Source organism: Coffea eugenioides, chromosome 2 (genome assembly GCF_003713205.1).
Source record: "Coffea eugenioides isolate CCC68of chromosome 2, Ceug_1.0, whole genome shotgun sequence".
Taxonomy (NCBI): domain Eukaryota; kingdom Viridiplantae; phylum Streptophyta; class Magnoliopsida; order Gentianales; family Rubiaceae; genus Coffea; species Coffea eugenioides.
Window position 1 is genome coordinate 19,980,983 of NC_040036.1, and position 14,220 is coordinate 19,995,202.

Sequence of the window (14,220 nt, forward strand, 5' to 3'; positions counted from 1 at the left end):
CTCTTACCTTATATTTTACAGCAAAACATGTGAAGGATAAAATAGATTCTTTGTTGAGTGATGCAAAAATGAGATCCAAAGGAGGGCTCTGTGGGGCTTGGGGAACGTGTGCCTGTAGTAGGACCCATTTAATCAACATCGTTTCTTGCATGGGCCCCAATATTTTAGTCCAGAAAATCCCACCCCCATCTCCTCCACGGCCTCCGTGGGGGTTGTGGTGTGTGTCGGGGGGGGGGGGGGGCCCTGATTGGTCTTGGTGTTATCCATTAGATTAAAGAGGACGACTAATGAAAGCCAGCAAAGATGCACATACAGATACAGTACAGGTAGAAAAATATTTTTGGAAAGGAGGAGGAGGAGGGAGTTTTCAGTTTTGGAATAAAGAGGTTTGGAGAGACAACCCAGCATCCGCACATTCCTCTGCTTTATCTTTGACCTTTGACCTTTGACCTTTGACCACACCCCCACACACACTTCCAGCGTCCAGACTCCAGACACACACCTCCAGCCTCCAGCCACCAATCCACAAATTGCATAGCAACAAAGCAGCAGCAGCAGCAGCGGCAGTCTGGCTCAGTGCTGACTGCTGAGTCGGGAAACATATTTTTAAGTAGTAGTAGTACTAGACTGTATTACTTGCTTTTACTCTTTTTTCTTCTGAACACAGGAGAGAAGTGAAGAGAAGAGAAAGCTGCTGCTGCTTGCTGCTGCCATATTATTCCTTTGACGTACGTACGCATACAACAATTTTGGCCACCCATTCCTACTTCCATCAGACAATTTTTCTCTTTACAGTAAACTTATAATAGTAGCAGTAGCAGTACTTGTTTGGTTGGGGAGGGTGCAGTTGCTGGGAATGAGTTGTTGGTCTCACCACCGAACTTCCAGGGTTAAGGAGTTATTAGGACCACTAATGCCTCGTCAACTACATTTTATTGCTCTCCTCTTGCCCAAAAAAAAAAAAACACTCAAAAAAAAGGAGATAATATAATATTCCTAGCGGTGAATATTGACTAATATACCGTATTTTCTTTTTTCTTTTTTAATTTAAAAAGAGATTCCAAGCTTTACGAAGAAGAAGGGAGTAGAAGAGAGGATTTAAGAGTCAAACACAACATCTTAGCAATTATGAAATTAACTAAGAAATCATTTTATTTAAGACTTATCACTAAGAGAAAGAGAGACAGGAAAAGAACAAAGAATAAAAGGAAACAAGAATATCACAATGTGCAAGGCCAATTTGCAAAAAATCTAAAAACATGCACTGTATCTTCATAATACAAAATTCTATACGGAATCTGATGGCATATTTCAAGTTATATTACTCATGTAAGCCCCCTATATATTGGATTTACAACTCAACTAAGGGTGCATTTGATAAAATTGAAATCTAAAAATTGAAACTTGAAATCTAAAATATGAATTCATTAAGTTATTAAATTATTGAGTATTAAATCTAATATATTTGAGTGCATATCACATTCAGTGATAAGTGAATAACTTATCACTTAATTTTAAAAGCAAATTTTACCTAAGAAATTCAGTGCTATTTAATTAATTCAGATATTTAATTTTTCGTTATCAAATGGTCTGAATATACTAAAATCTAAATTCATTAAATTTAAGTACTGAATTGAATTATCAAGCAAGGTCTAAGATAGCAAAAGAATGATACAAACTGAAAAAGAAAAAAAAAAAGGAATTAAAGTAAAAGAAGGAAGGAAGTTGAAAGCCTAGAAGCACAGGGGATAGGGGACCCCAGAATCAAATCAATACAAGGCGGTTAAGGAGCACGATTGGACCATTGAGAAGCCAACGGATGTAAACAGGAGCTAGATATGAGCATAATTCATGGCCCCACTCGGTCTTCGCTGTCTCTTTGACCAGCCAAACCCCCCAAAGGCCCAAACCGCAACCATCCCCATCAACTCAACCCTGATCAAACCCCTCACCCCTCCCTAGTCCTTCCCCTGCCCTTGTTGGTTAGTTAACCTGGAGCAATCCAGTCAAGTCAGTAGCATTATTAAGTAGTAGCAGTAGAGTATTAACCCAAACAAAAAAAAAACCGAGCAGCAGTACCAGCATTATTAGCATCATACTACTACCACTACCAGGCCAGCAGCGGTAAAATCAAAAAAAGAATAAAAATAAACCACACGTGTGGGGCTGCAGGCTGCCTGCCACCTTAGTCAGAATAAAACCCACAAAAACACAGGCACAACAAGAGACACAAACAAACCCATAGCAGAGACCAGAGAGAGAGAGAGAGAGCAGAGAGCACCCTCCTGCTGTGCTCCTTCCCTCCCCACCGCCCCAAGAAGAAAGAAGGAAGTGCAAAGAAGCTGGCCCTCATTTCCTTGCCCGCCCGCCCCCTCCCCTGCGGCCCTAGCCCGTCCTCACAGCATTATCTTTAAGTCATGGTAACATTAACATTCCCTAAAGAGAATTTGCAGTGACCCCCCCCCGGCTTTATTTCTTGCCTTCCTCCTCATTCTTTCCTGCATCGCTGTCCACAATCCACATACATAAAATTGACAAAATATTTATACGAGAGATACTCCACAAAGACAAAGACAAGGACAAAGTAGGAACAGGAGGAACAGAAGGAATGCGGGGAAGCTTAGAGCCATTGGACGTGGGAGTTCAGATCCCTTACTACTTTCGATGTCCCATTTCTCTGGAGCTGATGCGGGACCCTGTCACTGTTTGTACTGGCCAAACCTACGATCGTGCCAGCATCGAGTCTTGGGTCGCCACCGGCAACACTACCTGCCCTGTTACCCGTGCCCCACTCACCGACTTCACTCTCATCCCCAACCACACCCTCCGCCGCCTCATCCAGGACTGGTGCGTCGCCAACCGCTCCTTCGGCATCGAGCGAATCCCCACTCCTAAACAACCCGCCGACCCCGCCCTCGTTCGCTCCTTGCTCCACCAGGCTTCCTCTGCTTCCGCCCTTCCCGCCTCCCGCCTCTCTGCTTTGAGGAGGCTCCGAGCGCTCGCCCGCGACTCCGATAAGAACCGCGCCTTGATTTCCGCCAACAACGTCTCTGAGCTCCTCCTCTCCGTCGTTTTCCATTCCGACTCCGCCGACCTCAGTCACGAGGCGCTCGCGCTTTTGGCTTTATTCCAGCTCTCCGAGCCTCAGTGCGCCCTCGTCGCCTCCGATCCCGACCGAGTCTCGTATCTCGTCTCCCTGCTCAGTCATTCTTCAGTTGACGTCCGAGTCAACTCGGCCGCAGTAATCGAGATGGCCGTCGCCGGGACCAGATCGCCGGAGCTCCGCTCTCAAGTCAGCAATGCCGAGGGAATATTCGAGGGGGTTATCGGAATCCTCAACTATCCCTTGGCATATCCGAGGGCGTCGAAGATCGGAGTCAAGGCTCTGTTCGCCCTGTGCTTGGTGAAGCAAAACCGGCAGAGGGCGGTGACCGCCGGAGCGGTGGACGCGCTGGTTGACAGGCTGGCGGACTTCGAGAAGTGCGATGCCGAGAGAGCGCTGGCTACGGTGGAGCTGCTCTGCCGAATTCCGTCGGGGTGCGAGGCGTTCTCGGCGCACGCGCTGACGGTGCCGCTGCTGGTGAAAATTATTCTAAAAATATCGGACCGCGCCACGGAGTACGCGGCCGGGGCATTAGTGTCGCTGTGCTCGGCTTCCGATCAGGCACAGCGGGACGCGGTGGTCGCCGGGGTGTTGACTCAGCTGTTGTTGCTGGTCCAGAGCGATTGCACGGATCGAGCGAAGAGAAAAGCGCAAATGCTGTTGAAGTTGCTACGGGATTCTTGGCCGGAGGACTCAATTGGAAATTCGGACGATTTTGGTTGCAGCGACGTCGTTGCGTTTTGACTCACATGATGGATGATTTCAACCTTCTCATTCTTTCCGTTTTTTGGGGGAGCTGTAGTAGAGTGTAATTTCCAGTAGTAGCGGTATTTTCTAGTACTAGTAGTAGTGTATTTTTTGGGAAAGCAAAAAAAAAAAAAAGCCCCCAAAAAGAAAAGGAAGAAGAACATAGAGACGAGCGAGTAAAAATTGAGTGAGAAAGAGAGAGAGTTTTATGTTGGGTACACGGTGGGGGAGGTGTTTTGCTTCTGTGTGTACTTTTTCCTTTCCTCTGTAAGTAAGTTTTTTTTTTTTTTGGCTGAAAATGTTTAAAGAAGTTAAAAAAGGCAAATTGGTCCAAGCAAATCATGGCGCATGAATGATCTTATTGCACTTGGCATCGCACGAAGTCTTGTTTTATAGTAGTAGTATTTATTATTGACTGCTACTGAAGATCATTTTACTCGCAGGCGTTAATTCTAAAATGGGCCACAATTTCAATTTGTTTTCTCAAACAGTTGATGAATTGTGCACTCATTATTATTATTATTAACCACTTGACTTGAACTCTTTGCTTGTAAGTTGTGTCAATGTTATAATTGAAATCGGGCGGGGGTGTGTTTGGATTGCCAATTTTTTAAAGAAAAATTGTTACGTTTTTCGTGAACACATTTTTCAATCATCTTTTTACCTCGTATATATCAAATCGTTACAGTAATTTTTCTACAAAAAAATTCAAAAAAATGCAATGTGTTTGGATTGCCAAATTTTTAAAGAAAAATTGTTACGTTTTTTTGTGAACATATTTTTCAATCATCTTTTTACCTCATATATATTAAATCGCTACAGTAGTTTTTCTACAAAAAATTCAAAAAAATACAATCCAAACGATTAATTTGAAGTCAGAACTTGTTAATTTAGCATCCCATTCTCATCCTCAGTCGCTGCTAGCATAAACAATTGTTTGACTTTATGATTTAGAATTAAAGGGAGCAGTAGTAGCAAATTGTCAAAAAGAATACTTGTGTGAAATACCTTGTTCTGCCTGCAACTGCAAGCAATTTCTTGCACAGAAAATTTCTTTCAAATCGTCAAAAGATGCTTGCTATCAAACTTTAAACAAAACGAAAAGGGGACTGGAAGAAGAACATGATGGGCTGGCCCATGGATTAGTCCTTGACATTGACATGTTTAGGAGTGATGTGAAAGGCACACAATCAAAATGTTGCCTTGTTTCGAAAGCATAATAACTTTTTAACTGTTTCACTTGCAGATTCATTCATTCATTAGCTGTGATTTTTGGCAACTTCTTCTGGGAGCTGGGGGCATCACCTCATTAGCTATCTCAACACCTCACACCTATGCGGCTACACCAAAAAAAGAGAGACATCTACTACGCCTACAGTTTTTAATCAATTGAGCTGAAAAGTTTCAAAAGAAAAAAAAAAAAAAAAAAAAAGACGAACCGTGATGCATACGATATTGAATGCATTTGATCCATTAATACGGACGAAAAAAGGGACGTCGGATCCGGCATTTCACACACACACACACACACACACACACACACACACACACACACAGAGGATATATCATATATATATGGGCAAATTATCCAATTGGCCCTTGAACTCTTTGTTTAAGTAAAAATAAGCCCCTCATCTATTTTTTGCTGACTTTAAGCTCTCGAACTTGTAAAATTGGGTATCCGTGACCCTTTTAGCCAATTTCTCCGGTTTTGCAACCGGAAGGGGAATTCACACGAATGGCAGTATGCTTTTAAGAAGGGCATTTTTGTCCGCATATTCTGAGCAAAAAAGGAACAACTCCTCTCTCTTCCTTTCATGGACTACTCCTACACCTACGACGACCTCATCTTCCTCCTCTACTTCATTGACTTCTCCACCGATGTCGTCTCCCTCTCCTCTCCTCTCTCCTGCAACCTCTCCCTCACCCTCCCATTCGTTTCCTCCCCCATGGACACCATCTCCAAGTCCTCCATGGCTTCAGCCATGGCCTCCCTCGGCGAAGTCACAGTGAAGCCCTCCATCTCTGAGATCAAAATCTCCTCGCTCAGCTTCGCCCTCAGCAGCCCATACAGCAGGCACGCGAAGTCACAGTGAAGCCCCTCGTCCCGCGAGATCAGCTCGTTGGAGAAGGTCAAGCCCGGCATCAGCCCCCAATTCTTCACCCAGAATATGGCGCAAAAGCTCCCTGAGAAGAATATCCCCTCCACGCAGGCGAAGGCCACCAGGCGCTCCGCGAAGGACTCGGAGTCGTCGATCCAGTGGAGGGCCCACTTGGTGCCATCAGGTTTTCGTCTAGTCTGCACGAGCTGAAGAATGAGAGGTCGGCGAGTACAAATATCCGAACCTCTGGGCAAGAAATCTCTTCTGACTAGTGCCTCCAGAACATTCGATTTTCCACTGCTCTGGCTTCCGACGACCGCCACTTGCGGCAATTCAATTGTAGACTAACTGGAGAGCTACGCGAATATGTCTTGGAGCTTGTTGACGATCGGAATGACCGAGCTCCCCAACGGCACAACTGGCTAAAATTGGATTGACTGGCCAGAGACGGAGAAGCAACGGTGTCGTTTACTGGTTCACTGTCGTCGGCTGAGAATTGAGACCAATCAAATCAACTGTGCATTAGCTACCGTGTTCTACTGTGTGTGGAAGAGATCGAAAGAGGGGAGTACTGAAACCCTAGTGTCGCGTGAGTTTTGAATCTTTTGACAAAAATGCCATTTTTCAAAGCATACTGTCATTCGTGTGAATTCCCCTTCCGATTGCAAAACCGGAGAAACTGGCTAAAAGGGTCACGGATACCCAATTTTACAAGTTTGAGGGCTTAAAGTCAGCAAAAAATAGATGAGGGGCTTATTTTTACTTAAACAAAGAGTTCAAGGGCCAATTGGATAATTTGCCCTATATATATATATATATATAGCGGTGCAAAAGGGGCAATCGATTGCTAAATAAAAGAAGAATAATGCTCGAGACTTATTAGAGAGTGGATTTATTTAAAGGCCCTGAAAAAGTGCTCAACGTACGTATGGGAAGGTCCACAGAAGCTTTCCAACCAAAGTACCCATCATCGCTTCGCTTCCATACCAATCATGATTTTGATGTTCTTTTTCCCATACCATCGGATCTAAATTAAAGACCAAAAAATCTTTTTTTAGTTGTCCCATGCCAAAGCCATTTCGATGAAAATATTTGGCACTTGGCCCCTTAGTCTAATAGTCCAGGGGAGGATTTCGAATGCCCTCTTTTTCTCTGTGTCACCTTCTCGTCAACTGGCCCTCTTTCTCTCTTTTTTTTTTTTTTTTTTTCTAAAACGATAAACCTAATCTATCCTACACTAAGAGGAAGGGGGCGGACCTAAGGAGGTCCAGAGATAAACCGGAGGGGACTGAACTACCACCGGACCAGACGGATGCACAGCACACCCGAACTGGCCCTCTTTCTCTGTTGTACAACTTTTATAATAAATAATACTTTTTTTGGATGTTGGAAAAGAAGAATGATATATTGGCAAAGACTTTTTTCACTTCTTGTTTGTTTTAATTTGATTAGAAACTTCGCTTGCTAAAAGTTTGATGAATAGACTATAGCTTAAATGGAACCATGAAATCTGTCGCCAGAATTACATTTCAACCACCCCCGGCTTTGCAGTGATCTGATGGGCTCTCGTACTAAGGTCCATTAATGAACACAAAGTCCAAACTGGAGCCCAACAATCACTGATGCCACCGTTGGGCCCCTGCGGCTTCTCTCGACTCACGGGTAGTACAATCAGAAAAGAAATTAAACGGCCAAAAAAAAAAAAAAAGGAGATATTTGATGGACATGAAGTATGATAACTTATCTCGGATTTAAATGCATTTCTTGAAGGTCAGGTCAGGTCAGGTGGGCTAAACACACTAGAAAAATATATATGTATTGCCATTACAGTACTATAATGTTTGCTTGCTGCAATCTGGAACAAACTTTTGTGGCTGATCATGAAGAAGTTTCTTCTTTATCATCATCATGATTATTATTACCAATTCAAGCACTCAATGCAGCACATAATTAATTATGGTTAAATGGAAACAAAATTCATATGCAAGAGATTAGAGATGACATGGAAGACGAAACGCTGAAAAATAAAAAAAAAAAAAGCTCAAAGAGATTAAAGGTAGTGGTGCAACTTGGATTCTGAGTGAGATATATCATATGCTGCAACTTTTGCTGATCAGGATATATACCTGACTGACTTCAACATTAAAATCCTAATTATGCTCTTCCTCCAGAGATAGACAGCACCCAAAATAAATAAATAAACATTTCGGCCTAAGAAATTAATCAATCATGATCTCATATCTTATTGCTTGAACTTGCGCTGGCGCTGGCGCTGGAGCTGTTACAAGGAAGACATGTACATCATCATCTCCCCCGTAGCTAAATGGAAAATATCATCAAATGAGAACGCCTCCGGGTACTGATGATCCAGAGCCTGAAACGCAAAATCATGTTCCCAAAAAAATGTTATCATGCATCAAGAAAGGTAAGACTACCAACATTTGCAGCAACCATCGACTAAAAGATACTCGCTAGATTATGAAATGAAACTCGTTTGATTATGTACTTGTTGTGTTGATGCAAGAATGGAACTTTTAATCAGTGGTCATTTTACTCTTTTTTTGAAAAAAATGAGGATAAAAGGCTAAGCACCTTCTTCTTCATAAATTTTAGTATGTCTATATTTGTTTCTTCTTGATCTTGATATTATTATTATTAATCAAAATGGCAATTGCATCTACTACGTCACAGCGACAGTGGCATGCAACAATCACAGCCGGCTAACTATCCTGTGGAGTGGCAATCATCGTAAGTAATTCAAAATTGAATGAGTAATCGAACAAGTTTCTTGAACTCGATCATGAATTTGTGGTTAAAGGGAAAAACAAAACGCCCACACACACACACACACACGGTCTAGCATCTTCCTTTTACCTCTATAAGATGTACTCCTATATGGTGCACCATCCAGGTCACTGATCACAAGCTTAATTCCTAATTTCGACAAGAAACATTTCTCGCGTAACTATTTATTCTTCTCCTGAGGTAGTGTTGAATTAAGTTCTATTGAATAAAATAAAGACTGACATTTGTTGGCAATCGAGAAGATTACTTACTTGGGCTTGAATCATGTACAAGCTCCTATAATTGTCAGATGAAACATGAGCAGATACAACCTCTAGCTTATGCTTTTCCAAGAAGTAGCAAATGGCACTGAAAAGTCCGAGCTTCTTGGGACAGCAAATATTGATGTGTGCTTTGTCACCGCATACATTGAGGACCATGTTTGGAGTAGCCCATGTTCGAAAACTAGTAGGAAATCGAGCAACCCCGAGTGGGTTCGGGTTGGAACTCAGTTGGCTCGAAGATCCCTGATCAGCTAAAAATGCCTCCCTCGAATCCATGGCTAATCTGTGTGGTGTAATCATAGAAGGGTCATAATTGATCGTTGTCAGGCCACGAATCATTTCTAGCTTTTGCTTCTGAAGCCGCTGAAGTGTTTGTTGCAGTGACCTGATGTAGTTTACTGCCTCATCAACAATAGTTGACTTGTCAGCCTGAAAAAAAATTCAGTGAGAATTACCACCCCAAGAAAAACATCATATACACGATGAACAATTCTTTGATTTCTAGTAATTTTTTAATCGCTAGAGGAGGATAAACGTCAATATTGATTTTATGGACTGAGAGAGAAGGCATCCAAGGAGATTTATGGCACTCCTAGGTACAGATTAGTGCCTTTCAACAGAGGCTGCTAGTTTCTCAAGCCGTCTATCCATGCAAAGCCATCCTGTGAGCTTCGGTTCCTTGTACAACCGTGACAAAAATGACTTGAGATGAAGCAAGTCATGAATTTTCCTATATGTTTCCAAAATTCGTTAATAGATAATCAATTTCTTCTTCAATTTTTTTTTTTTTTTGGTTTGTTGGCTTCGCAGAAAGAACTGAACTTGAAAAGCCGAACAAACTGCTTATATAGTAGTATGTCACGAAAGGTGCCTTTTGATATATCCTTCTTTCTTTTGAGAACATAACTGATTACAACTTTGTCCGATCAAAACTCGAAGAGAGAGGGTTATCCAAAAAGGAGGGAAATAGAGGACTCTAGTGTCCAAGGGAGAAAATTGATGGTTTAATCAAATTAAACATTTTAACATACATCGATGCATGAATTACCTTGGGAGGAAGTTGAGGAAGCAAAGACTGGAGATTAGAAAACATGCTTCTCATCTTCTTCCTCCTTTCTCGTTCTGTCCATATATGCAACTCATGATCTGCTCCAGCACTGCCTTTCCCTTCAGCAGCCTGATCATTCCCTTCAACACTAGGCTGCTTTCCATTTTTTCTCTTCCTCTTCCCCAAGGATGGCCCAACGCCGGGCTCAGCTTCCCTCGGAGTGGGACAGTTTGAGTTATTGGATTCGCTAAACTTCTTAGCAGGTTGGTTTTCATCACTTCTTCCCGAGTTATCCGAGTTTGATAACGCCCATACCTCATTATCCCAAAGGAAGTTATCGTGGCTACCCCCTTCAGACATGGATGAGAAGGAAGTTTTTAACAAAGAAAGAACAGAAGTTACAGAAATATAGACAATAGAGACTATATATATTCTTGCTTCTGATACGTGTGCAGATTGTAAAAGAGAACAAGGAAGAAAGGAGAAGAGGGACAAAATAAGAAGGAAAAGGGTGCAAGGGAAGAGGAAGATAGAGTTATGGTGAAGATAGAGGGGCGCAGGCCTTTAAAGGGTTGGCCGGGGTGGCAATCCAAGCAAATATATATATATATATATTCACAAGGTTGTAGAAAAATAAAATGCTGATTCGCTTGGCCGGTGCCTTAATTAGGAACAGACCAAAAAACAATCATATGCCAAAATGCCGTTACCGGCTTCAATATAAAAAATAAAAAAAATAAAAAAAAAAACGGCAGCTTGCTCAAGAAAGCAGTAAGCAGCATCCAGCAAGTACCCAAAATAAATTAATTAAAAATGAAAAGAGTGTTCTTCCTTCTCTATCTCTCAAGGGGGCCCCACTTTCCTACTCGGATACTCATGATGGACCCTACACATTATTTGCCTTGAAATTACACTGGGGGATGGGATGCCATTGCCAGTAAGAAACCTATTTAACCCATCTCATGCACCACTCATCTCTGCATCAGAAACCAGGTTACCTCTGATCAGTTCAAGTGTGAACTAAAAAGATGCTAATTGAATTTGCTCCCTTTACTGACCTTTTTATAACCCTTTCTCTTTTGTGAAGAGAGTAGGATAAGTTTTGTGCTTTGTTTGTTGTAATCTTGTGACTAGATATAATCATTATTAAGGGCCAAAATAACACGAGAGTTACATGTAAATCTCATGTTTTCACACTTACAGCAGCTGTCTTCAGCCTTTACCTCCTCACTTTCCATAAAAAAAGTGCGTGTTGTTTAACATGAGTTACCACTCCTCTCACCCTCCAAATCTGCATGAATTACCACTCCTATATCTCATTCTTCTCCTGATGTTTGGCCTAAATCATTTATAATTGGTTGGATGAATTTACTTTTACATGTTTTACTTCTTATAACGTACGATTACAAGAGTTGCGACCTTTTTCCCCCATTAGGTGATTTTAAGTGTGTTGTATATTGGAAAAAGCTCGCCTGCGTTGAGAAATATAATCGGCGAACAGGAGGTGGCATCGTGCATCTGAATATGGCTTGCATGCTTTAATTAAAGCCTTCAATTCTTGCAGCCATTCACCGGTTGGGCGTATTAATCCTGTTCTACCTCATCCCCTTGCTGGATTATGAGCTCACGTCTACATTCATGGCAAAACAAATGCAACCAGGATCATTACTGGTGAGGCTGTGAATCCCGCTCATTTGCACTGAATTATGTATCGTTTTTACTATGACTCGAATCATTGTATATGCAGAAAATTGGAACCGTAGAAAATGGTGGTGGCATGGAACCAGAAGTGCCTCGCATGTAAAATGGTTGCATAGGGGAAAAGGAAAAAAAAAAGGCGCAAACAAACAAACGAATGCTTCGCTTATATATTAAACAACGGATAAGAACGATGGTATATGCCTTTCTAGCATCCCTATTGCAGTTCAGACTAAATAGAATAAATAGCTTCCTTTTCCTGTTTAGTTTATGGGTCCATATTACGAATTTTGTAGCAATTGTACTGCATTAATTCACTCGTAGTTTACGTATACAAGAAGTCATTGCATCCGAATAAGGGTTTGCTCTTTTTTCTTTTTCATTTCTTTTTTTTGTTTCCTCTCTTGTAAAACTGGTTAAGGGGGGAAAAAAATTTGCAGAGAAGGTACTGTAATTTTCGTGTAAACTATTCATAGTTGGTCTTCTCAGAGGCAAAGAAATACTACTGTTGGCTGGGTGACATCAGTATCACTGATCACGCTCACAGAATACAGCAATCCAAGAAAAAGAATTGAGGATATTAGAAGGTGCATTAGGAGGATTAATTTTGTGGTGGGAACAAATACACACACACACACATACAATACTGTCAATTTGGCAATGAATTTTTGGCATAATTTTATTGGTTTTCTGTAGCGAAGAGCCGCAAGCTGCCATCCTGACGATAACGAACCGAAAAAGCAGTTGCAGCCCTTTTGATCCAAGTTCCACTTGGGCTTTGGTTGATTCTTTCGTTCTTCATATTTTTTTTTAGGATGGCGGATGTTCTTGTCCCTGATGTGATGTGCTGAATGAAGAACATCTCAAGCTGATCTACTTGCGCTGCCAAAAATAAATAAAGAGTGCTTTCCTCATTTTTTCCTGGGAATACGATTTTCTTGGCACCTTTTCGGAGATGATTATGTGTATGATTTAACCACGATCTTGAGCGGAAGCTTTATAAAGTGATCCAACTCCCTCAAACTCAATTTATTAAGAACTGGAGTTCAAGACAAGATTAATTGTGGAGCATATTATTACTGGCATTCAACCTGGCAAATTTACACTGACACACATATATATATATATATATATATATATAGCATATGAAGATAATATTCAGAGCTATTTTTTGAGGCAGAACTAACGTTGGTTCTAAAATAAAATCATCGAACAACTCGAAGTGTAATGAAGACATTAAATCCAATTTATTGTTCAACATCGTTTATGCCCTTAAGTTCATAGATCTTCTTTCAACTGAAAGTCTAAAAGGTTTCAAGTACGAGGAGGCAATCAAATGCCAAAAAGCCACAAGAACTTCAGCCCTGGACGAACGTTTACGTTGTCGGGAGCCTCGCGCGTAGCGCCTCGCAGTCCTAAAACCGGAAACAAAACTTAATACAGAGTTTCCCATCGATCTCCACGAAACCCCCCATAGCTTTTGATACTCTTGGCTCTGTCAAGGATGCCCAGATCGCACCTTTTCCCCTTTCTTTAACAGTTAAAATGCCACATGGGGAACCATGTTTTTTTTTTTTTTTTTTTTTATCTTCATTTTACTGTAAACTGTAGAGGCGTTACAAAAGTGAGTTAATGATTGAAAAAGTTAAAGAAAGTAGAAAAAATGATTGGAGATAGGGTTGTCTGTGACGTGACGTATGGGATGGTTGTTAGAAGAATCTGAGGGGGGTTTGGTTCCAAGTTTGAGTGTTTCCTGGGGAATGAATTATGAAACTACACAAAAAGGTCTGAGAATGCTTGCGTTTCTGGTAATCATGAAAATTCGTCGTCCTCCATCCATATGCGTATCTCTTCTCTCACCGGGTCACCACCCACAACAAAACCTCTGGCCCACTTTCTAGTACACAAGGTTCTAGTTTGGAATTTCAGAAATATATATTTATTTCTTTTTTTTAAAAAAAAAAAAAAGATACTACTGCTTCCTACGTGGCGTACATGCAACCAACGTCACCACCGTTCTGGACCCACTCGCTTATTTGTCACCGCCACATCAAATTGGTTTCAGACACAACTGGCAAACCTCCGCACTATATTAACAATGATGAAGATTGAAGGGCCGATCCATCCATCGATGTTATGCACCTTGTCAATCCGCAGAAGACGCGAATGCTGAGGCTTGGCTTTAAGACTGGCAATACAAAAAAGCTCGAGGGAAAGGACGGAACAAAGTAATCTTTCTGTCGGATTGCAAGTATTCGAATCCTATCATCGATCTAAGAGTTGTGTTGGCGAGCGATTTGTAAAACTTTATATAAACGACCTAATAGTTTTAGAGATCATGTTCTGACTCACAGTGGCGATCAAAGCCTAATACATCCAAACTTTTTTCTATAAAAAATGAATTTAAAAAAAAAAAAGAAAAAAGGATGGCAAGCAGCTGGCGGACAGAATCAA

General features: G+C 41.5%; 3 protein-coding genes across 3 annotated transcripts; 1 reads left to right on the plus strand and 2 right to left on the minus strand.

The window, feature by feature from the left end:
* The first annotated feature begins 2,011 nt into the window (after nt 1–2,011).
* LOC113759547 (U-box domain-containing protein 26) lies at nt 2,012–4,008 on the plus strand. The gene has a single exon (XM_027302120.1). It carries the CDS (start codon nt 2,609–2,611, stop codon nt 3,845–3,847), a length of 1,239 nt encoding a protein of 412 aa, XP_027157921.1. The 5' UTR covers nt 2,012–2,608; the 3' UTR covers nt 3,848–4,008.
* A 1,700-nt stretch (nt 4,009–5,708) lies between these two features.
* On the minus strand, nt 5,709–6,974 carry LOC113759141 (ribonucleoside-diphosphate reductase small chain B-like). Its single transcript, XM_027301712.1, has 2 exons — nt 6,879–6,974; nt 5,709–6,149 (listed from the first exon to the last, which is right to left on the minus strand). Exons 1-2 carry the CDS (start codon nt 6,972–6,974, stop codon nt 5,709–5,711), a joined length of 537 nt encoding a protein of 178 aa, XP_027157513.1.
* Nucleotides 6,975–8,040: 1,066 nt separating this feature from the next.
* Nucleotides 8,041–10,428, minus strand: LOC113759150 (transcription factor bHLH95). Its single transcript, XM_027301721.1, has 3 exons — nt 10,069–10,428; nt 9,009–9,449; nt 8,041–8,326 (listed from the first exon to the last, which is right to left on the minus strand). The coding sequence occupies exons 1-3, from the start codon at nt 10,426–10,428 to the stop codon at nt 8,234–8,236; spliced, it is 894 nt and encodes a 297-aa protein (XP_027157522.1). The 3' UTR covers nt 8,041–8,233.
* Nucleotides 10,429–14,220: the final 3,792 nt, after the last annotated feature.